Genomic DNA, 23,207 nt, shown 5'->3' with positions numbered 1-23,207 from the left:
CAAAGTGAGCCCACCCCTCAGGAGGTGGGAAAAAAAGGGGGGGGGGATACAATCATTTCTGACGGTGATGATTTTACTGTGGGAAGGCAAATTCTCCAGACATGAGAAGAAAATGAGTAAATTAAGTCCGGGAGCTACAGAGCCTTGCAAAATGCATCTTAGCTACACATATAAATCAGATTTTTTTATTTTATTTTTTAGATAGATCAAAGTAAAGGGAACATTATATTCAACTTTGTTTTTTTGTTTGCTTGTTTTTTTAAAATATGAGAACTGTGTTGCTTTATCCACTCCCTTTACTCTCATACCCCTAAATCAAAGAACAAACAAAAAAAAAACTGCCTGCAGACTCAGTAACACTGCAGACAGGTCAAGGTTAAAGTTGAAGAGGTTTAAACCATCAGAAATTTAGTAATCTGCTAAAAATGACAAAGTTTAGAGGGGGAAATGCCTCAGTTTGAGGCCAGAAAAGAGCAGCAGTACTGAGAAAAACTACCCAGAGGCCCATGAGACCTCTGCAGGAGCTTTAGAGGTCAACAGCTCAGGTGGGAATCTATTGACACGGCAAAAACAAAAAGATGTAAGAGGTAACAGGAAAGTTATTAAAAGTAAGCAGTAAGACTTCCTTATGAAGTTTGACACAAGACATGTTGGACACACAGCAAACGGGGGGAAATAATTGATCAAAGTTGAACTTTTGTTGAGCACAACATTCCCACAGTGAAGCACAGCGGTGGCAGAATCATGCTGCGACAACTTCTTCCTTGACTGGAAGACGGATGAAGCTGAATACCGGGATGAAAACCTATTGTGGGCAGAAAACAGAGGGTGCTACAACGGAACAGCTCAGACAGAATGGCCTAGTCAAAGTCTGGTGCATCCGGTTGTTGGTTTTAAAACGTTTGTGAAATTGTACATATGTGCCGTAATTGATCCGTTACTGGTTTTCTTTTCTTTCGTGTCTGGGTTCAGTGAGCTGGTTGCAGGATCGTAACGTGACGTCCAGCTCAATAAGTTGGTACCTGCTAATTTAAATGGGAATCGTTTTCTGCATATATACTGCCCCTTATTTATTTATTGTTTTGTTTTTCCTATGAAGTTTGCCTGTATTCCCTCACAGAAGTCTAAAAACAAATCTCTCCGTTTCCTCATTCTCACACCCTCAGGCCAGATTTCTGATAAAATGATCAAAATTGTCGCAAACGTCAGAGAGATTGTTTTCATCTTTCGCTATTTTTGCTCAAGAGCCCCCAAATAGCCACTTGCTACCAGTGTCACAAATTATTTCACCTTTTTGACACTTCCCTTTCACACAGTTAAGTTACGAAATGGTAGGAATGCCGAGTTGATTCTTGCTCTGCTTTTGTTAGGCTGCGGCTGCTGATGGACTCTGACGTGTCCCACCTGCAAAGATCTTGAAACGTCAATGAAGTATGGTGGTTTCAGAAACATGATTATCTTTGTGGATTGCAAAAGAAAGAGCTTTTACTCTTCCAGCCTATGATCAACGTTAACTTACAGCGCCCTCTGTTGGTTCCAAAGGTGACTAAAATCAAAATACAGTTACAGATTGTGTTTTTGAAAACCCATTCAATCTGAAGGCCTGGTCTGAAGTAGATTTAGATTTGGCAGACAGAAGAAGTGCTTTGTTGACAAATCATATTAAGATCTGCTTATTGTGGTGGTTATAAAATCTGGCCAGTATTTGAAAACTTTATATAAATCTGGATTGTTGTTTCTTTACATGTACTTATTTGTGTCGGAGCGAATTTCAAAAATAATCAAACACACAACATGGCTATACATTGCCATAGTTTTGAGTAGCTTGTCTTATATATTAGTGCTGAGGACTTTGTGGTCAACTAAACACAGAAGCATTCCTCCTCGGATTCCTGCAGGACACTAGATGTTTTTTTCAGGTGTTATTTTGTGTTTTTTGTTAACATTTAAAGCCTAAATACTTTAAAAAGTATCTATTAGCTGCTAATTTGAAAATAGAAGAATATTGAAGTGTATTATCTCACGCGCCTCTCGTGAGAGGCGCGTGAGATAATACGCGCCTCTCACGAGAGGGGGGGGAATACAACGGTGTTGTAAGATTTTAATTCCCATAATTTATTTCTCTTTAGTTACATATCAGGCTTTTTATCTGGGGTGTAGAGATAAATTACGAGAGCATAACGACCTGGGTTATCTTGATTTGTGACTACATTACGACTCTCTGCAGCTGCCAGGAATAGCAGAGCGATACAGAAGCACAATGTGAAGAGTGCTCTGATAAATCTGGAGTCTGTTTTGAAGAGCAACTTTCTTTTGTCAATTGTAGAAAGATGATTCAGATGGGTTTTTTTTTTTTTTTAAACCTCTCAGTTATGTAATATGTGACTGAGTTTTATTCAGAGCAGATTTTATGGGTCTTAAAGGACAACTTGAAGGATTGTGCATCAATACCACCCCAAAAGTGTCTTTTTATGATAAGAAAACTCTTAATAATCTATGAGTTGTAGTCATGAGGCCTAATTTATGTAGATGTCACGTTACCAGAGTCAGGCTTTGTCCTTTCATGATACATTAGATTGTGCACTGAAGTGATGCCCCGGCTCTTTTCTAACAGTAGGTCATACATCACTGCAATTACGGTAATGTCTTTTGAGGACTATTATGGTCAGGTCAACCTATTAGAAGCATAGGATAGAGGTTCTGGTAATGTGCTGTGGTCCTGATGTAACACTAGACCTAAAAGTGATCTGATTACATTGATTCTCTTTAAAGTGGAGCAGATAATTAAATAAATAAATAAATATCAATAAAAATGTAGTTTCTTCCAAGAATGTAGAACACATCTTGGGTTTTGATGATTTTCTCTACCTGGAATGTACAGGCTGCCAATAAAAATGCTCATCAGTGCATTGTTGTTTAAAGGTCTGCTTTTTTTTTTTCTTTTGCCAGTACTGAACCACAGGTTTCTTTCTAATGAATACATTTGGAAGCCCTGTAGTGTGGCCATTCCGTGTGGAAAAGCACATTTGACAAATAAAATTAATAACACTTTGACATACTGCTTTTCAAGATGGGAAATGATTAGATTTAGTGGATGCTCTCTAGTTAGGAAGTCATCAGTAATATTGCCACTTTCTGGTAAAATCCTATCATTTTGAAATGGCACCTAGTGAATGTTTTCATATTACATCCGCATTTTTACAAATTCAGACTATAATGGATTTGATCAGGATCAACTTTGTCAAGCAAAATCGCAAAAAGAAAATCTTAAGCACAAACCTTTTGTTCGACCCTTTTTACTAAATCCAGAGGGATGTCAAAAACTAGTTGGGTTCAGAAATCCGTCTGTGATTAATTTTAGCCTTGCTAGTTAATCTTGCTAGCCAGATTTAATAAATCTGGTTTTGCGTGATTCCATTTTAAGCCATGAATACTCTGTGAAAAATTTAACAAACACACACACACACACAAAAACAAGCAAACCCAGCACTGGTAGTAGCAAGTTTATTTCACCAAATTCAGAATCAGACTTCACATCACAACACACAATGACTGTACACGTACCTCTTACAGCTAAAACGGCATTAAACACCCGCCAGAAACAGATGAATCAAACGGGCGAATCGCTCGAACTAAATAAAGACAATAAATCAAATGGGTGTGGACCAGGAGAGTAATCATCAGTTAAACATTCACCAACACCGGAGATTGCTAAAGTGTTTCAACTGGCTAAAGTGAGACGGTAGTTTCAAAGTCGTGCAGCTGGAGCTATTTCTGTATGTTACCTGAGAGCTGTCCCTGGTGGTACATTAAATAAAACTTAATCGGAAACTGACAGAATAGAGACTTTTAGACAGCAAAGGCTGTAAGAGACACATGCAAGCAGCATTTGTTTTTCTGGGGCAAGGCAATAAAAACAGCTAAATCGTACAATCTCCGTCTTGCTTATCATGACTAAGGAAAACCATCACTTTGCCTAATGAGTGGCATGCAGTCCCTGAAGAAAAACACTTCCCTCCATTAAACTGGTAATAATGACCCAATTCGTATAAAGAAACAGAGAAAGAACAAAAAAAAAAAAAAAAAACAATTTTACAAAATGTTTTACAAATGAGCTCACATCCCAGCTCCCTATAGGCTACACAGGCTGAGCTACACTAAATCAGCTTATCTGGGGATACAAAAAAAAAGAAGAAAAGAACACAAAAGTCCAACACAAAACTAAGAAACCGTGTGGAAATCTTTGGATAAACCAGATACATTCAATCCCTTTTGCCTTTGTTCATAAATGCCCACAAGCCACTGTTCAGAGGTTTTTGTGTGCCATGTTATTATACCTCAATACATCTTCCTATTATGAGCTCCAGGTTTGGCTGAAATGGGGTTAAAAACTCAGGAGTCTGAGACTTAATTGATCAAAGCCCATAAAGTCAAAACTGTTCAAAAAGTGAAGGGAATACAAGATTTCTCATTTGATCAAAAAACAAATTAAAACAAAAGAGGTAACAAAAGCTGTGACAAAAAGACAGTGAAGAGGTTAAGGAAACACTTTAAGTTTTATGAATAAACAGAGATCTCCATATTTACTTTCACCCCTGATGAAAACGCATTGAAAGCTTTAAAATAGATTTGAATTACTGAAGAAGCATAAACTCACACTGGAAACTGTCCTGAAGTTCTCAAACACATTGAATCGACATTTCTAAGCACATCCACTGCCAATGAAAATAAACTTGGTTCTTCGTCCAACACACCACCAGGTTTAAAAAAACTTTTTAATTATTGTTCTCACTGTAGATTTTATCCAAATTATCCTAAAGAAACCCACCTGCCTGTTTTCATGTTTTCCCTGCTCATTTTCACATTTTTCTGTAGGAGACTATTGTGATGCGGTAAAAAATGCTATTCCCTTTTTAAACATAGTTTCCTTAACTGTATCTGGCTTGATTGGATCATTTATAATGTCAGTTTTAAATAAAAACCAGCACAACCACAAAAACAAGTAATAAACTAAATGCAAACATCATTGTGATTTATGAAACTGCACTGCTCTACTCCTATTTTAAATTTGTCCTTTTGTTACAAAAAGCATCAAACATTGTAACTCTCATGTAGTGGGCAGACCTGTGGTTTCTTTTTGATAAACTCAAACTTTATAACGGAAGCATTTCTGCATGTGTACCATTTTGGCATTAATATTATTACATCCCCAGTAAGACTCAGTAGTTTCAAGCAACAGAGTTCCATTTTCCGTAAAATGCAGCCACACATCTCTGTCGTTTGGCTTTTCTCTCCAAGTCAGGTGGAGGTTTCATGTAAAAATATATATTATACAGTCAAATTTGTTTGTTTCAGCTGGTGGGATAACTACCACTGTAAATGGGTTTTCCTTTCCCCCCCCCCTGAAGAACATAAACTCAGTTCTTACAGCTTTCTAACGGTCATACTGTCATTAGTAAATAATAAAAATGTCAAATTTTTAGCTGGTGAGCTTCTGCCCCTCACTGCATGTCTCTACATTGCCTGAACAAGCTGAGATCAATTGTGTTTCTATCACAATCATTTCACGTGTAATTTACTGGGAGGCTTTGAGGAAAAAAAACCCCAAAACCCCAAATGTTTGCTAAAAAAAACAAAACAAAAAAAAAAAAAAAATCTAAAGGAAGAATTTAAAGCATAACCTCAAAAGTGTTGAGCCATGGTGATGAATTCCATCTTTTAGATTGGAGGTAAATAAATCAATTCGACGTTTGTTGACAGTATTGGTTCAGAACAGCAACAAAAAAAAAATGCACCAAACTAAGCAGTTAAATAAACAACTATGTAGTGTTGGAAAATCAGAACATGACAAAAGGTAGGATGAACGGAGAGGTCCAAGTGTAAAAACTGCAAAACAAGACGAGGGCAGGAGGAGAATCAGATTCCTCACTCCGGAGCTCCGTTTACCGTCCCTGCTGTCCGCTCTTCGTCTCCCTGCTTCTGGTGCTGCAGTCTGGCGTAAGTTACAGCGTCTCCCCTGAGATGGCAGGGAAAAAAAAAAAGAAGAAGAAGAAGAAGAAAAAGAGGAAACGGGATGCGAAAGAAGGGTGGTAATAAAAATAAATGGAAAAAATAAAGAAAAAGCAAGTATACAAGAATCAGAGTTAGAATGGATTAGTACAAAACTCACTCAGTTTAAACCTATTTGCATCAAAAACAGGGAAGGTCATTAGAGTGGCATTGTGTTAACTGATTAAAATGTTATAAACTGCCCTTAACGTGAGAGCCTGTTATAAAGTGAGTCATTGGGAAATAAATAAAAAAAATGACATGTTTAAATACAAAGGCGTAACGTGTTGCATGCTTTTAACCTATAGACACCATCTCACTTTTTGCCTAAAGATGCAAGGCCATAAAGAACTCCTGTGGCAAAGGCGATGGCGTTTCCAAACAGCGTTGTAATGGAGAAGCTCAGGAACACGGGAAACAGGGCCATCCTGAGGAGAAGTGACCAAAAAGGACATTAAACAAATGGCAAACGTTTAGAACATGCAGAAGTGATGAAAAACAAAACTTCTGTGCATAAGTGTTTAGGCTTAAAAGTCCAGATTTCTCGGACATCAGCCGTTTTGACAATGGATGCTTGTTCTTACCCACAGTAGAAGAGGGCTTTCTGCCAGGGCTTGAATTTGTCTGCGCGGGCTGCGATCGCATTTGCAAACTCTATGAACTGGCAGCAGAATGGGACCTCACAAAGGAACAGCACAAAGGCATTCAACCTTGAGACGAGAGGGCGGGGCCACAAGCACAGCAGAACAGGGAATTATTGGGAGCAGCGCGCCAATCTCAGACACAGAGACACAAATCAACGAGAAGAGAAAATAACAATTAAGCTGTCAAAAAAAAAATGTCTTTAGCATAATATTTATGATGAATATGCCTCGCAAAACAGAGGGCGTGAACAAAATTACAAGTGGCTCTGTTCGGGTGTGTTTGTAGGAAGGGTTTTCTTGTGATTTCAGACAGACATACTTTCCCGTTTGGCTTTAATGCTTAATTAACATTTGATGTTCTGTTCTAAATGTGAGTCCTGAAGCTACAGGTTTGACTCTCAATACACATGAGATTGTACAATGAAGACATTCTATTCCATCTACGCTTCTCAATTTTTACGTTTTGACGATGAATCCCAGTTAGATTTAGGTCTGGACTTTGACTAGGCCACCCTAACTTTTAGAATATACTGCCATCTAAAGCAGTGGTTCTCGATCCTGGTTGTCAGGGCCCCACTGTCCTTCATGTTTCAGACATGCAGCTTTTCTTGCACACGTGGTTTAAATAATTACACTCCCTCCTGCAGAAGCATGTTAATCAGCTATCGTTTCAAATCAGGTGTGTGGCCTCAGGGAAACACCTAAACATGAAAAGCTGTGGATCAACCAGCACTGATAAAAGATTCCACTGAATCTCTACTGTAGGTTTATTGACGTCGTCCTGGTGGAAGGTGAACTTTCACCCCAGTTTGGAGTACTGGCCATGCCTGCTAGTAAATAGGTGCATAAAACAGCTTAAATTTAAATTTTAACCTGCTCTGCTTGGATGGGTTAATGTTTAGGAAAAAAAACTGATTTTTATTTTGTGCCCAGCAAAACAAAATAGAAAATAAAAAAAAATAAAAAATCACATTCAGGTGAAAATTTCCGAATACAACTTGAGAAACTTACACCATCCATACTCCAGCAGCGATGTTTAAAGGGTTCACAGTGACGCAGTTCCACACTCCCGAGACAGCGCAGGCTGCATGCGGAGGAGACAAAACGAGACGGTCACTTTTTTTGTGGTAAAACAGATGGCAGATCAGACACAAAACATTACGGCACACCACAAGACGTTGATCTGTACGGTAAACTCCTCAGAGGAGAGGGGATCGCTAAATGAACGGTGAAGCTGCGAAAGAGATCGTCAGCCACTTCTGTGTTTAATAAAAACATGACAAGTACTGGAAACAGCAGGATGTCTCTGGAAATCAGCACCTTTACACTCCAAACACACCTGGAACGTTTTATCACAACTTTCACTTTAAATAACTGTAACAAATTTGAATTTTATGAAGACTAACCACTTCATGACTAGAATGGCAAATTTTTACTAGCAACTTTTTAAACTTTTCTTATTCTTAGCTTTAATAGCAGGGTGCAGGAGGGGTTATTCTGAACAACATCTGAAAAACACCACATATACAGACCATCAGAAACAAATACGTGTTGAGCTGATTGGAAGCAATTATGTTGGAGAAAAAAAAGCTCTGAGGTAAAGGCGAGTGTCGTGTTCATATGTTCTAGGAAAGCTGTGAGAAAACTCACAGAAACATGATCAGAGTGGGAATTAGAGGGAGAGGGTGAGAACTGGCATAATCTCACTTTGCAGAGGCGCCTGAGATACAGCAAATAAGAGCAGAAAAATAGAAAGAATGAGAAACTCCTCTGACATTCAATTACTGCACTGCAAAAACGATAGTAGAGAAACTTCTAAATAAGGATAAGGCTTGAGATCAATTACGATTCAACAGTTAGAAGGAAAAAGTCACTGTAAACCAAGAAACGTGTTTTATCCTAGGTACTCCAGGATAGCCTCATGGCTCCGTGAGGCTATATTTGGGGTGGAAATCTGAAAAAATTATTCATGGCTTAACTGCAAACGCGGCTTCCAGGATGACAGAAATAAAGCACTGAAAAATATTTCTAAAAAAAAAAAAATCTAAGCATTTCAATGGTCATTGATGCTGCCATTGATATGTTTTTTCAACTGGAATTAAACAACCCAAATGTATATCACTGAATATAATATGATATAAATACAGAAGAACTGCATGAAACTGGATCTGAATCAAAGTATTTGAAAATGTTAGGTGATTTTAACTGAATCTGGACCAATTTGGAAAATGGATCTGAAATGGACACGTTTACCTTGAGATGACATTTGTTGTGAATTGGCAGAATATAAAACAACTTGAACTAAATGTAATTGAAGATTTTTCAGCCTACTAAAAACAAACATTATGTACATCTTAATATTAAAGACATTTGAATTTACTTGAAAAAAGAAATGAGCCCACCTGCCACCTATCTTTTGTATTTTCACCATCCACTTTATTTGAAAAGAACTGCTTCAGCACCAGGCCCTCACACTGTCTCAAACACTGGGGGGAAAAAAACACGCAGCAGACCATTGCTCCCTTACACTGTCTGTCCCTCTTAATAATACAGAAGCCATTGAATATGCAGTGGTTAATGTGATACAGGGACTGTGACTCTGGTGTCACTGGGGAGGAAAGAGGGAGGGGACGGAGGGCTGCAGTGCTGCTGGAAAACCGCAAAGGCAGCACCAAATCTATCCGAGATGGATTGTGCTTTTCCTGAAGGGAATATTCAGCAAATCTGATTATGTGTCACTCCTCTTCGAGAGTATTAAGGCTGGGTGAAAGGGGGGAAAGCAAACAAACCTGGCGGCGCCCTGCTGCAGTGAGGGGACAATGAACAAGCAGCAGGGACAAAAGATGAAGCAGTGTTTACACGCTCAAACGTCACACTCACAAAACGGATCCTGTCCCAACACAGCCATGAGTAAATACACAAAAGAAATAATTCAATCACAAGGACAAGAATAAATTCCCCTGAAAACCAAAAAATATATGTAGTCTGGCAAATAAACTATATAAAATGTATAAACTTGAAGACAGCAGAAGGACACTGACAGCTACTTACATATTCCTCCCAAAACCCCAGCGATTTTGCAGAGCCATCTGTACCACCAGGTCATGCCATCATCATCCGGAGCGGCTTTGCTGGGCGCTGCTGTCTCTTCGGAGCTCATTGTGGGGCTTTTTCTGCTACCGTTTTCAAACACCCACAGGCAGATTTCACAGCCTGAAACCACCCAATAATATCCAAGTTAAGTTCGCTCCAGGCAACAAAACCAGCTGCCAACTAGCCTAATACGCCACTACGCTCCAGTTCGGTGAAACCAGATACAATTCCAACTTTCTAACCTTTTTATATATATATATGTGTGTGTGTATATATATATATTTTCCTCTTGTGTGCTGGTGTCAGCTGCCTGATGTTACCAGCTGCCTTCGCCCACGGTTCTCTGTCCCCGTCACTCCGAGCCAGCTAAGCCTGGGCTAGCTGATGGTCACAAGCAGTAGCATCGCCACCAGCTGCCGCTAGGAGCGGATATCACCGACGCAAATGTCCTGGAACTCCCAAGACGCCTTATAAATTACTAAAATATCTTATGGAAACACCTTATTACATCGGCTAAGAGTCAATTCAACGGGTTTGGATTAAATAAAAGCAGCTTCGTCTTGTTGCTCACGGTGGGAGCTCTGCCAGCGTCAGCGGTGCGTGGTGGGAGGGGCTTAAAATGCGTCATCCTTTGTTTACAGTCGACACAGCTATCTGTATGTTTAGCTTTAATAGGTTTACTTTTGTGCTTCATTAATGTTTCCAAAGCACAAACGTAGCAGTAATCCGTGAAATGTTAGCGCGTCAAAAAGTATTATTGAAAATAATTTCAAAGAGTACAAAAAGAGAGATATATTTCAGGCCTGTTCGATCTGTTTATTTCCATGAGTAGGCTTGAAACTGAAAAAAACAACTACAAAATGCAGGATTAAAAAAATAATTGAATAGTAAATAACACCAAAAAAATTATGTCAACACAGAAATGTTGAAACATGAGCAATTGCTCAAAGAGGCTCCATCAACCATCACAAAGGAAAGTAGAGTGGAAGGAAAACATGATAGTAAAAGGTACACAGAGAACATGGATTGTAGAGAGCCATGTCATTTGCTGGTGTTGGTTCACTGTGTTTCATTAAGTTCTACTGATACACTTTCAGAAGTCAGATTTGGGTTTTTGGATTTGTAAAATGTCAAATACAGAAAAGTGCGTTTTTAAAAATGTTATTTTTAATGACACTATTGGCCTTTATTTAAAAAAAATAACCTTTAAAAATATGTACATTTCTATATTTGACATTTTGCAAATCCATTATGTTGAACTGGGGGAAAGAGCAGTTCTGATGCAATATCCCTCTGTACACTTGGATTGTCTGAGGTTTTAGAACAACTCTGACCTCCATAAAGCTAGAAAGTGTCAGTAGAACTTCATGTTCTATGAGAAAACCCTAATTTTTGTATGTGTGCATGCCTACATTGTTTTAAACAATCTTTAAAAAATTTTATCTATGATTTAAATCAGTTAAGAGTGAGAGACTACTGGCACGTGACCATTCTGAAGGTTCTTATTGGTAATATTTTGCAACCCCTCAGTTTAATCCTCTGCATATGATTTTACACTCAGCATACAATAATCAATTAATAATAATCAATTTAATTTATAACGCACTTTTCATTAATAAAAATCTCAAAGTGCTACACGGTGCAGCTAAAAACAACTAAAATCAGCAATCAAAAACAATAAAAAAAAAAAAAAGACAGTCATTTAAGAGTGGAGTAGGCTTGTCTAAAAAGAAAGGTTTTCAAGCCAGTTTTAAAATCGGACAATGATTGCGGGGCTCAATGATAGTCCGGGAGAGAGTTCCATAGACGAGGAGCAGCCACAACAAATGCTTGATCACCCATAGTCCTTAGTCTTGATCTAGGAAGGTGGAGAAGATTACAGGCTTGGGATCGTAAGGATCTAGAAGTTGAATGTGAGATAAGGAGGTCCTTCAGGTAATCCGGTGAGGTTCCCTATAGACAGTGATGGGTGATAAGAGCAAGTTTATACTGATTCCTATAAGTTACAGGAAGCCAGTGAAGCTCGTAAAGAGTAGGTGTGATGTGATCAAATTTACGAGCTCTCACTAGGATCCTGGCAGCACTGTTTTGAATGTATTGAAGCCTCTGAAGGTGTTTTCTGTGGACTCCAATAAACAGCGAGTTACAGTAATCGAGCCTGGAGGAGACAAAGGCGTGGATGAGGATCTCAGCATCCGAACGGGAGAGAGACGAACGAATTTTGGAAATATTGCGAAGATGGAAAAAAAACAGGTTTTAAACAGGTGCTTAATGTGATTTTCAAATGTGAGATGGGAGTCCATTCAAACTCCAAGGTTTGTAACAACGGAGGAAATGGGAATGTCTTATCCAGAGAACGAAATACTCGTCAGAGTCGAGGACTGAACCTGATGAGGCATTCCGATCAGTATGGCCTCGCTTTTGGAACAGTTCAACTGAAGAAAGTTATGGTTCATCCAATTCTTAATCTCCTCCAGGCAGGACGTTAGCGCAGTAAGTGGAGGTGAAGTAGAAGATGATCCCGTTCTAATGTAAAGTTGTAAATCGTCCGCATAACAGTGAAATGAAATGTTATGCGGATTAATGATTTTACCTAAAGGCAGCATGTAAAGAGAAAAAAGCATAGGCCCTAGAACTGACCCCTGTGGGACACCACAGGACACACTAACGGCCTGGGACTTGGAGTTGCCAGGGCAAACACATTCCAGCCTGTTAGAAAGAAAAGATTGAAACCAATCCAGGACAGATTCACCGAGACCGACTTCCACATGCAGACGATGTAGGAAAATGTTATGGTCCAGTGTCAAATGCAGCAGAGAGGTCCAGGAGGACAAGGATGGAAGTACTGCCAGAATCAGCAGCCATGACAACTTGTAACTCTTAGCAGGGCAGTCTCAGTACTATGAGCAGGACGGAACTTTGTTTTTGAAAAATGACAGAAACAAATTGCATTGTTGAGTCATATCTTCAGCATACGTTTGTTTGTGGGGATTAAGGTGAACTATTGTAGAAAAAAGCTGTTTAGAATTTCCCGGACAGCTATTGATAATGTTGGAATAGTACTTAGATCGCGCTTTAGGCATATGCTTTCTGATGTTCCCTGTATGCCTGTTTGTGAACAGAGAGACCTGATTTTTTTACACGTCTCTCAATAGCACAACCAGCGGTTTTAATATTCCGCAGCTCACTAGTATACCAAGGGGCTGAACGGGAGAAAGACACCAGTCTCGACTTAAGAGAAGCATGGAGCTCCAAAAGCTCCTGGAGAGATTGATTGTAATAGTCCACAGAATCACTTACCGATAGGTGGTTAATAGCAGACAGAGAGTGAAGGTCAGAGGACAGAGCCTCAGGAGAGATGTTTTTCATATCACGGAACTGAATAAAAACGTTTTGTGTCCGAAACAGACAAACTTGAGGGAATTTCTAATGAGATGACACTATGGTCAGAAACACCCAGATCATAAACTGACAGGTTGCTAATGCTTATAGTGTCCTTGATCACCAAATCCAAAATGTGTCCCCTGTTGTGAGTGGGGGCATCAACATGCTGAATGAGATTAAGCGAGTCTAAAAGAAACTTAAAATCTGCCACCAAAGGAGAAAATGAGTCATCAATGCGAATATTTCAAGAATAAAATTTTTCACGGCGCAGGCACAAAAAGAAGTGAGAAGGTCATGCATCTCTAAAAGAAATAAAACATGAGGTTTTGGAGGCCTGTAAAGCAGAGTAATATTCGCCTGGAACGGGGCTTTAAGATTAAAAGCCAAACATTCAAAGGAGAAGTCGTCCTGAAGATGAGACAGTTTTAGGTTACTGCGATAGATAACAGCCAGACCACCGCCGCGGCCCGAGTGACGGGCCCTCTGCAAGTAACTATAACCTGAGGGACAGGCTTCATTCAGGGAACAATACACATCCAGTTTGTCCCAAGTCTCCGTTAGGCACATGAGGTCCAAGTTTTTCTCCAGGATGTGATCATTGATCAGACAAGATTTGTTGGATAAGGATTGCACATTGAAACGTTCCATCATAACGTTGGCTGGGACAGAAGCCTTTTGCAAAGGTCTCAATACACTGGAAATCACTCCACGTTTCTGCTGCCTCTTCGGGCGACGTGCACCTCCTGCCATATCAGGGACTACAGGTGCAGCGGTTTGATGACGTAATGGATGTGCAGCACGTTCGGCAGACCAAAAGGAAGCCATAGAGCCGGACCCAGCCTGCCAAAAATAAACACATTTCCTCCGAGAGCCTCTGTGAACTTAGCGAGGTCTTCGCAAGAGGCAGAGTCCTTTCAGGATGGAAACACAAGGAGGGACAGAACGGTTGTTGAGTTCGAACAGCTGGGAGGCGGAGTAGGTCAACATCGACGAGCCAGTCCGGCCGGAAGAGGCTAGTAGCGAGCTAACCGATAACAGCAGACTCACGGTTCCACAGCAGATCTTCAAGCAGTGTAATGAAATCCACAGCATAACTTGACGGAGCAGGAAAGAATCCAAAGACAAAGAAAATGACAGCAGAGCGACTTACGTCACACGATATGACCTGATTTATGCGACGAAGCGGTGGGAGAAGCGGCGAACATCCAGCGCCAGCGTCCTCTCCTCCCTAGCGACAATGACACCAAAGAAATTCTTAATTTTGTTCATTTCAAATCTATTTTATTATTAAATATTTGCACACCTTTAATCACTCGCTCATGCATCTATACCGAATATACAAAATTCTTGGAAGCAGATATAGCAAATACTGTTATTCTTCTTGCAGAAGTTTCAGCAAGACGAGATACGGAGCCAAATACCTGTCAGCAGAACAAGAACATACGTTTCTTTCAGAGATGGATAATCAAAAGGAAATGGGGATGTGCAATATATCTACAGATTATTGATCTGACTCCAGGAAGTATCAGTTTTGATTTAAACACTGTCCTTTTCTTAGAGCTTCAAATAACCATTAGTTATTCTACTTTTTGTTGAAGACATGATCAGACCCCAAGATTATGGGAACATGAAGAGATTTGAGTTGGTAAATTTTGAAAAAGCTCTTCAATGTTTAAAATAAAATTTAAATAAAAAAAAAAGACTATTTCAGTCTTATTTTTTGAATTTAACATGTTTCTATCTGCGTGAAATAACCACCACTGGCTTTCATGATTGTGCTGGCAACAGAGCCCATATGAATAGGGTGCAATAACATCCCAGAAATTTGACATTATAGTTCATCACCAATGAGAGAGTTGATAGGTGTTCGTCTCTGGCTTCACTCTGACAACAGATTGGACTGCAGAGACGCCCGGGTCCTTCGGCTGGTCCTCACCACCTCCATTATAACCGGTTTCCTCTTCCCCGTCGGGACACGGCACAGCATGTCGTCGAGGGTCTCCTGGGTCACCTGACCGGCCTGTTCGAGCTGAGTCACCACCTGCTCCGCTTTCATCTTGAATGGTCTGCCTTCACTCCTCAAAAGCAGCAAATCGACCTGAAAACCAGCCAATAGAAAAAAAAAACAATCCATATGCCTTAGAACCTTTTTACATTACAACCTGTCATGTGACAAATCTGACACCGTTTGTAATCACTTACCACTTCCTTGGAAAACTCTGGCTTTTTCACAAAAAACGACCTACTGGGCAACATGGCTGTCGACAGCACAGAAACAGCCCCTAAAACATCTCCTGACATGGCGAGTATCATAACCTGTAACATGAAAAACACATAAATATGCATACCTGACCAAAAACCGCCAATAAATATATATACAGTGCAAAGACGAGCTGCATACTTACTTTAAAGTTTTGACACAATTTGCTGTCAGTGCTCATGATTTGTGAATATATAGAGTGTGCCTTTTCTAGGTCATTCTGACACAAAGACAGAAGAAAACAGGGGGTTATTTTTCAAACTATTTGCACGCATTTCTGCCACATCATTAAGAGAGCACAGATCCAACTCACCCGTCTGAGTGCTAATGCTACAGCAAAACAATATGCATGGCGAGTGATGAACTGGCCTTTGGTCTGTTCTTCATCTATTAGTGACATACAGATTCTGTAGCATTCTGCTGTGTTCTGACAAATGACAAAAAGATCAAACTCTAAACAAAGACAAACTTGCGATGGCAAAGTGCTAAAGCATGTTTAAAAAAAAACCACTCGTCTTGCAAAAGCAATAAAACGCCATTAACTTTTCCACATTTTGTGATATGAAACAGTAGATTTAGTTTATTTTAATTAGAGTTAACGTCACGGAAAAACACAAAGTAATACATTAATGAAACATGTATTCAACTAATTATTAATTAGTCAATATTAACTAATTATTTATTATTTGTTTCCTCAGAAAAACTGTAATGTCTAAAATTAACTACTTACTATTAATGTAATTTTAATTTGGGAAACTGAGGATAAGGGGGTTAATAAAAATGCACGCCACACTTTTCAGATAGTATATTGTCACTCCTCTTCACAATTGTAGAACATTAAATTAGTTCTTTTGCACTGCTCGATCAAAGAGCACAAATTGTGGCGCTAATGAGACAAAATGTGAAAAAGTTTAAGGGGTGCTAATACTTTTGGTAGGCACTGTAATTTATTCATTACCAGTTTATAGCAGGTAGCAATGGCTAGTGTCAGTGTGTCTTTGTTGAATGGCACTCCTTGGCTCTTCATTGTTCTTAAAACGTCCATAGCGCCTAGAACAACAAACGCTTTTTAGAATATTACCTCCATGCAATGATACATGTACGCTGTGACTTATTCCTTACTTTCATATGAGCCTTTAACAAACAACATGTTGATGGCGATGTTAAAAGTGGTTGAATCAATGAAAAAGCCTTTCATATCCTGTCCAGAGTAGAAAAAAAAACATTAATTGTACAATTTGTTTCTATTTTGTGTTGTAATTTAATGTAGTTATTTATCAGGGTTTTGACTTGTTACCTTATCAGTTAAAGTTGCAGCAGCCATTCCCTCCATGCCGAGCTCATAGCAAAGCCTCATGAAAAGTGGGCCAAATTTGAAGTCTCCGTACAAAAGGTTCCGGTTCTCCGCATGATACCTTTTCACATTTCACAAATGGGATTTTTTAGTTTTCTAGAAATAGTGAGGGCTTCAGCCTAACTTGTGTCTGGGACAGAGTAGCACTTACCTATAGATAGCTTCTCGGGCTACTAGCATATCGTCTGGCGTTTGACACAGGTGGAGAAGCAACTTCAGTTCATCTCGCAGAATCAGCTCATTTCTTTGCATCTTCTCTCTGAACAGCTCGATGTAATTGCCTGTGTAGGTGTGTTGTCAATTTTAATTTAAGCAAATTTCACATTAAAACTGAGGCTCAGCGTCAAACAGTTTCTCACCATCTGATCCTGTAACGAGGTGAGCCACAGCTAGCTTTCTTTGCTGGAAATCCTGCAGTTTGATAACATCTTCCGACAACAAATGCCTCTTAGCTGTGGATAGAAATGAAAACAGGTAAAACTAAGTGTGGTTTGTTTTATTGGTAGCATTTCCATATTAAATGAAGGTTGCAAAACCTGACTGAATTTACAAGAGGAAGATCAACTGTTTTTCTGTTAGAAAAATCAACAACTGCTATAAGTAATGCGGAATATTGTGTGTATTATTAGATATTGATTAGCAAATATTACCAAAAAAAAAAGCAAACATATTGTATAAGACAGTAATCACTGACTTTGTGAAAAATGTAAAAAATCTGCTTAAATAAACAAGACAGGTTCACAGATGCTAAAAATTCCACATGAAGTTCCTCAAGGTTCAGTGCTGGGACCCATGTTGTTTCTTCTGTATAACTGATCGTGCTCACAGATGAAACTGAATTATTATGCTTTCTCCACTTTTGCTATGGGGGAAGAGCTGAACAATACTAATAAGTTAACTTTAAATGTGTATTTGTGACAGAATGTTCAAAGGGCCTCCACAAAGGACTGATGTTTGGCAACACTATGCTGCTTAACATAGTCAGAGGTGAAACCCTTTCAATAATTAAATTAACGAATGTAAAAAATTTCAATATATTGTTTTTTCAAGCGTCGATGTTTAAACGACAAAACGGAAGATGATTACTTGTGGGAATGTTTTAAATTCCAGGCCACTTTGAATTGACAGCTGACATATTTTACAATAACTCCATTCGCCTCAGTCAGTGCAGAACTTTTACAAGCAACTCAGGCCTTTAACCCTCCTGTTATGTTCGTTTCTGAGGTATAGCAATAATGTTCGTGGGTCAATTTGACCCGGGGAGTGTTTTATCATGCAATAGTGTCAGGAACCAAAAAATTCCTCCAAAACATTTTTTTTATCTGATTATTAACTCTAATACTAACCATCTCAATCAAAATTTGTGCAATTATGTTTTTTATTTCTCAGAAATTAAGGATTAATGACGACAACTTACTCAATTACTCATTTGGACATAAAAAATGGGATTTACATTTTTTATGTCCACTGATAAAAACCTAGACACAAAAAAACAATAATTTCCTTGAAAGTGATCTTTGGTAAAAAAAATGTATATTACATTTATTTATTTTTTTTCAAAGGGTGATCTTTATAATTGAATTTGAGACACACATACTGTTCCGGGTCAAATTGACCCGCCAATTAAAATCAAGATAAATGAGTCATGCAGAGAGTATTTATGTTCCCCTCCACTTCTACTGAGTGTCCACTCAGTGTGGGTGGAGTTTACCCACGGGAACAGAATAGGTTCCCGTCAAAAGTTGTATGAACACCTGCTTTCTCGCAGTTCATTGTGAAGTAAAGAGAGTAGGGAGAAAGTGGGCTTGTGTGTGTGTGTGTGTTGTGTTGTGTTGTGTTGTGTTTGTGTGTGTGTGGTGAAATAAGGTTCACCACAGGAAACAAACAGAATTGGACATTTTAAATCTTTTTTGCACTTTAACTTGACTGCCGGGTCAAATTGACCCGAACAGTATCGATGTAACAAGTATACGCAGGGGGGGCTGCAAATGTGTAAAATGAATAAATTTTCAATTTATATGTAGAGTTCACATATTAAGACAAATAGAAAAAGTTTCATGCAATAAAAATACTTGCAACTATTTTAAAAATATTTTTAAACTTTGAAACGGGTCAATTTGACCCGCAACATAATAGGAGGGTTAAGACTTTTTGGAAATGCTAGTATTTCTGAGTTGGTTCGTTTACTATGAATGAACATTTGCTATGCGGTCTACAACGGAGGTGCTTGCTTTACCCTGTCCTGTAAGTTTCCACAATCATGTGTAGCATGAAACATGACCGTCGCTGTCGGTTTTCCTTTTGTTTCTCTTACCTCCAATGCAGCTCTGAACCCAACTTGGCCGTAAAACTCCAAAGAACAACCCTTTGCAGGGTTTAGAAAGTAACGACCGACAACATTTAGCAGCTAGTGTCCCCAGCAGCGCCATGACACTAGTCGGCCGAAACGTACACATGAAAAAAAGAAGGGGTGGTGTGTGGCGTCGTATTCGAGTTTCGATAAGTAAGTTTACATCGGAACGCTCTGAAAACGATTCATAAACTGCCTAAAATAATTTAGAGATTACATTCATATTAAATATATTTTGAACAAATAGTATCACAGTAGTTTGATAGTTTCTGTTTTGCAGATAGAGTTTGGTATCTTCCAACATGGCGCCACACTCCGCAATGTTAATTTATTTATTTCTCAAACTCCACCTGTAGATGGCGCAGTGATACCATTTCTGGTCATTTCAGAAAAGCATTACAATGTGCACAATGAACTTCTGAATTAAATAATAGTAACAACGTAAAGAGCCACGTTTTCCCTTCTTAATTAAATTGTCCAGATCCACAAAAGACACATAGCCATTTAAAATTATAGACTTAGATTGTTCCATTGGTTATTTTATTATTAAACTACAGAACCACATTATTACTTACATTTTAGAGTTTTAGAAAAGAAAAAAGAAAAAATCAAAACAGCAACTGAATCAAACCTGTACAAAAACAGTATCAATACATCCCCCCCCCCCCACATTTAAGGAACATTTCAGAAAAATAAACATAATATATTAAAATAACTAAAGAAAAGGGGAAAAAAAACGTGTTGCTTTTTTATTTCTTGCACCATCAGTGTTATTCTGTTGTGGAACTTCAAAGCAATGAACAAAACTACACTTTTTATAAATGGTCTTCATGTTTAAAAACATGAATCTGTTACTTATCAATTTTATTCGCTTTTGAGAGCTAATTTAAAATAGTAATGACATTACATACTATTGCAATTGAAAAGCTAGTTCATGCCATGTACATATCTATGAGTACTTTTAAAAGAATATTACTTGATGGTGTGCAATAAATTATAATTCTTTTCATGTTCAATATTTTATTTTAATACTTTTTATAGTTTATTATTGTATTATAATAAGCTTATGTCTTTTACTGAAAGTATTTTAATAGACTTAATGATTTAAAAACTATGAAATAGGAAGGTTAACTGCACATTTTGAGCTCTGAGATAAAACGGTGGAATACAATCTGGTACAAATAATCCTGTCAATCTGGTGTAGATCTACAGATACGTCATTACAGGACGCTGCAGGAAGTACCACTTCCTGCCTTTTTAGGTTTGTGCCCCCACTGACCTGACAGGATTACGTAACAGAAAAGGAGCGTCCTTAAAAAGTTTCTGTTGTATTTTCCTTGTAACGGCTTGACGTCATCATACATTTAAAATGAAACCATGCCTTAGAATAGGATACACTCTTACTGTTTATTAGTGCATATTTCCAGTATGTACGTCTCAAAACTAAAATGTATCGGCCATGTTCAAATAGCTTGCTGAAATCAAGCTATTTGAATAATATCTTGATTTGTTAATGCTTTCTGTAAGTCCTGTTACAGGCGGTGGAAAGGCTTTGGTGGTATTACTATCAAATTTGGCACCATTTTGAAAAATGCATACTGGTAAGTTTTGAAAAATGAACTCTTTACATTGGATGCTTCCATAATAAACTACTATGATAAACAACAATGCAGAGAGAAAGAACTGGGAGGTTTCCCACTGTTGCCCTAGCAACATGATCTCAGCCCATCCAGCTGAGATAGCTCAGCCAATAAGATACAGGTCCCTTGGATAATTTATGACATCCTGGAAGGTGCATGAGCCTCTTTCTCTCCCAATTTATCTCTCTGCATAAATATGATTCCATACTAATTGCTCATCTGTACCTAGAGGCAAACAATTCAAAAGAGAAATATCATCATTTATCTGGATATTGTAACACATTAGTGTCTGATTTTCCCAGACAAACAGCCAGGTTGAGTTGAGGGACCGCAATTTTTAGATCTTCTTTGATTTATCCTTACATGCACTTCCCTTTGGTTTTGGAAAGCGCCTCGGGTCTCCCGTCATCACTAATAAAGGTCCCCACTGAAACGGTTTTGGAACAGCGTGAAAACAGCTGGAGCTGACAGCCCTTGAAAGAAAAAGACAAAACCTCCATCTGTAGAAAAACGGAAGATCTAAGTGTGTTGGCAGATGTTTTTGAGATTCACATTGATAATAAATGCCTGCTGGTGAATGCTTTATCGAGAAAGTCTGGAATGTTGTCTCATTCGTATAATTTTTTTAGAATATTATAGCACATGAAAGGAAATAGAAAACATGTTCACTTAATGTCCAAGCCAGAAGATTGTAATTTAGCTTTTGAAATTTGCTGTAATTCTTATAAAACAAAAATAAATAGAATTACAGTGATTCTCATTACTATCTGCACAACTGCTATTTTTGCTTTTTATATCTAAATCAAAATGCCTGTCAGCTTAAAACACACATGAGCTGCTCAATGCATCTCAAATTTATTAAAGCTTTATTACTTCATTTTCTTCTGAGCTTTGGGGGACTGGAACCTGTCTTAGCTGTCTCCAGTGAAGAGGTGAGCTTTATATCCTCCACAGATTGCCTGCCTATCACAGGACCAGAGCAGTCATGCACGTGATAAACAACCTACTTTAAGGTCAAACTAAAAGTGCCAATTAACCTGACATGCACACTTGCAGCTGCATGAGAAAGCTAAAGTAACAAGGAAATAGCCATGGGCTTGTCATGAGATTGTTATGGTCTGATAGTCTTGACAAAAAAAACTGCCAGTTTCAAGATATGTATGTATTTCAAACATGTGAACTCATACTCAACAGTGGCATTTTGAATATACAGTACACAGCTTTTTTTTTTTTAATTTATTGTTAAATTAATAAATAAATGCAGGGGAAGACTTGCACATAGAGGTTTTAAATATTGATATTTTCTACAGTACAAGCAGAACTCATAAGACACTTTTAGCTCATCTGTCAGCAATAGTTAGCTGACGAAATTTAGAAGGAAGAGACATTTTGTGCTTTTTAACAGATATACAATAAAACTTCATCTCCTGATGTTAACTGTAAAATATTTCAATATTAGAAATGTTAATAGATAGTTAGAGCTATCAGTTCAACTCTGGATCCTAATTATTTGCCATTCTTTTCAGTAAAATTAATAAACTTATATTCTTGCACTTTTTCTCAAATCAATTTCAATTTCTTCTTTTTCTTTATCATTTGTCTTCTGTCTGTCTGTACTTTATTGTATATCTTAAGCACCGTCTATACTTAATGGCACCATTGGTAAAAAAAACAAACAAACAAAAAAAACGTTTATATGCATAAAAAAGCTTACAAAAAATTATATTTTATTGTAATACCATAAAGATACGCAATAAATTTTAGAAAAATCAAACTTTTAGACAACATTTAGAGAAAAAAACTTCATTTTAAGTTATTGTCAGTTGAATCACAATGATTCAGACTCCAAATAATCCACATGAAAAGATGACCAAAAGAATGTTCACAAATCATATTTTTTTTATACTGATTTGATTAACATTTGATAAAATAATCCATTGTTTAAATTTTTTTGTGTTATGAGACTTGACACAAAGTGACACTTGCCTTAGCTTAGGCCGCTATGGCTGGACGATAACGACGATAATCATCTCCATTCTGACCAGGAATGAAGTTGAATTAATGATAACATTACACTAAAGTAGTAATAGCTATGCCTAAGAGTTCAAAGTACAGCCCATTCCACCAGTAAAACAAAACCTGTGACTCTGGTTCATGCTACATCTCACAGCAGGAGCATAGATCCATCTGTCTGGCCTTTGTAGCTCAATTAATCAGGAACACTGGAAGAAAAACTCTTCCGCCGGGGCTTCAGTGTCATGTACAGTCAGTCATCGTTGGCCTCATGTCATTAACCTGTCAACTCTTCGGTCCTCTGACATTATACTATTACCAGCCATATAATTTAATTTAAATAGAATGGGAGGGAATGCTCTATAAATCACATTTTAATCACACAGCTGCTATAAATACAGACAAATAGGAGACAGATTGA

At 38.1% G+C, this 23,207-nt stretch overlaps 2 protein-coding genes across 5 annotated transcripts; both read right to left on the bottom strand.

Annotated features, from left to right (window-relative positions):
* Positions 1 to 3,490: 3,490 nt before the first annotated feature.
* On the bottom strand, positions 3,491 to 10,414 carry cacfd1 (calcium channel flower domain containing 1). 3 transcript variants are annotated; one of them, XM_008423634.3, is made up of 6 exons: positions 10,028 to 10,411; positions 9,744 to 9,905; positions 7,704 to 7,776; positions 6,633 to 6,758; positions 6,369 to 6,476; positions 3,491 to 6,016 (listed from the first exon to the last, which is right to left on the bottom strand). In XM_008423634.3, exons 2-6 carry the CDS (start codon positions 9,850 to 9,852, stop codon positions 5,926 to 5,928), a joined length of 507 nt encoding a protein of 168 aa, XP_008421856.1. In that variant the 5' UTR covers positions 9,853 to 9,905; positions 10,028 to 10,411; the 3' UTR covers positions 3,491 to 5,925. The 3 variants fall into 3 exon arrangements, with proteins under 3 accessions (XP_008421856.1, XP_008421857.1, XP_017163418.1); XM_008423635.3 differs by having other exon boundaries at positions 10,106 to 10,411; XM_017307929.2 differs by lacking the exon at positions 3,491 to 6,016 and adding an exon at positions 6,028 to 6,266 and having other exon boundaries at positions 9,744 to 10,414.
* Positions 10,415 to 14,421: 4,007 nt separating this feature from the next.
* Positions 14,422 to 19,249, bottom strand: ptcd2 (pentatricopeptide repeat domain 2). Of its 2 annotated transcripts, XM_008423631.3 has the most exons (11): positions 19,098 to 19,249; positions 17,143 to 17,235; positions 16,935 to 17,064; positions 16,727 to 16,844; positions 16,552 to 16,630; positions 16,388 to 16,479; positions 15,743 to 15,856; positions 15,575 to 15,649; positions 15,372 to 15,485; positions 15,015 to 15,267; positions 14,422 to 14,590 (listed from the first exon to the last, which is right to left on the bottom strand). In XM_008423631.3, exons 1-10 carry the CDS (start codon positions 19,237 to 19,239, stop codon positions 15,049 to 15,051), a joined length of 1,176 nt encoding a protein of 391 aa, XP_008421853.2. In that variant the 5' UTR covers positions 19,240 to 19,249; the 3' UTR covers positions 14,422 to 14,590; positions 15,015 to 15,048. The 2 variants fall into 2 exon arrangements, with proteins under 2 accessions (XP_008421853.2, XP_081469905.1); XM_081613779.1 differs by having other exon boundaries at positions 14,422 to 15,267.
* Positions 19,250 to 23,207: the final 3,958 nt, after the last annotated feature.

Source organism: Poecilia reticulata, chromosome 12, assembly GCF_904066995.2.
Source record: "Poecilia reticulata chromosome 12, P_reticulata-male-v2, whole genome shotgun sequence".
Classification (NCBI taxonomy): Eukaryota; Metazoa; Chordata; class Actinopteri; order Cyprinodontiformes; family Poeciliidae; genus Poecilia; species Poecilia reticulata.
This window is presented reverse-complemented; position numbering and strand designations above follow the sequence as displayed.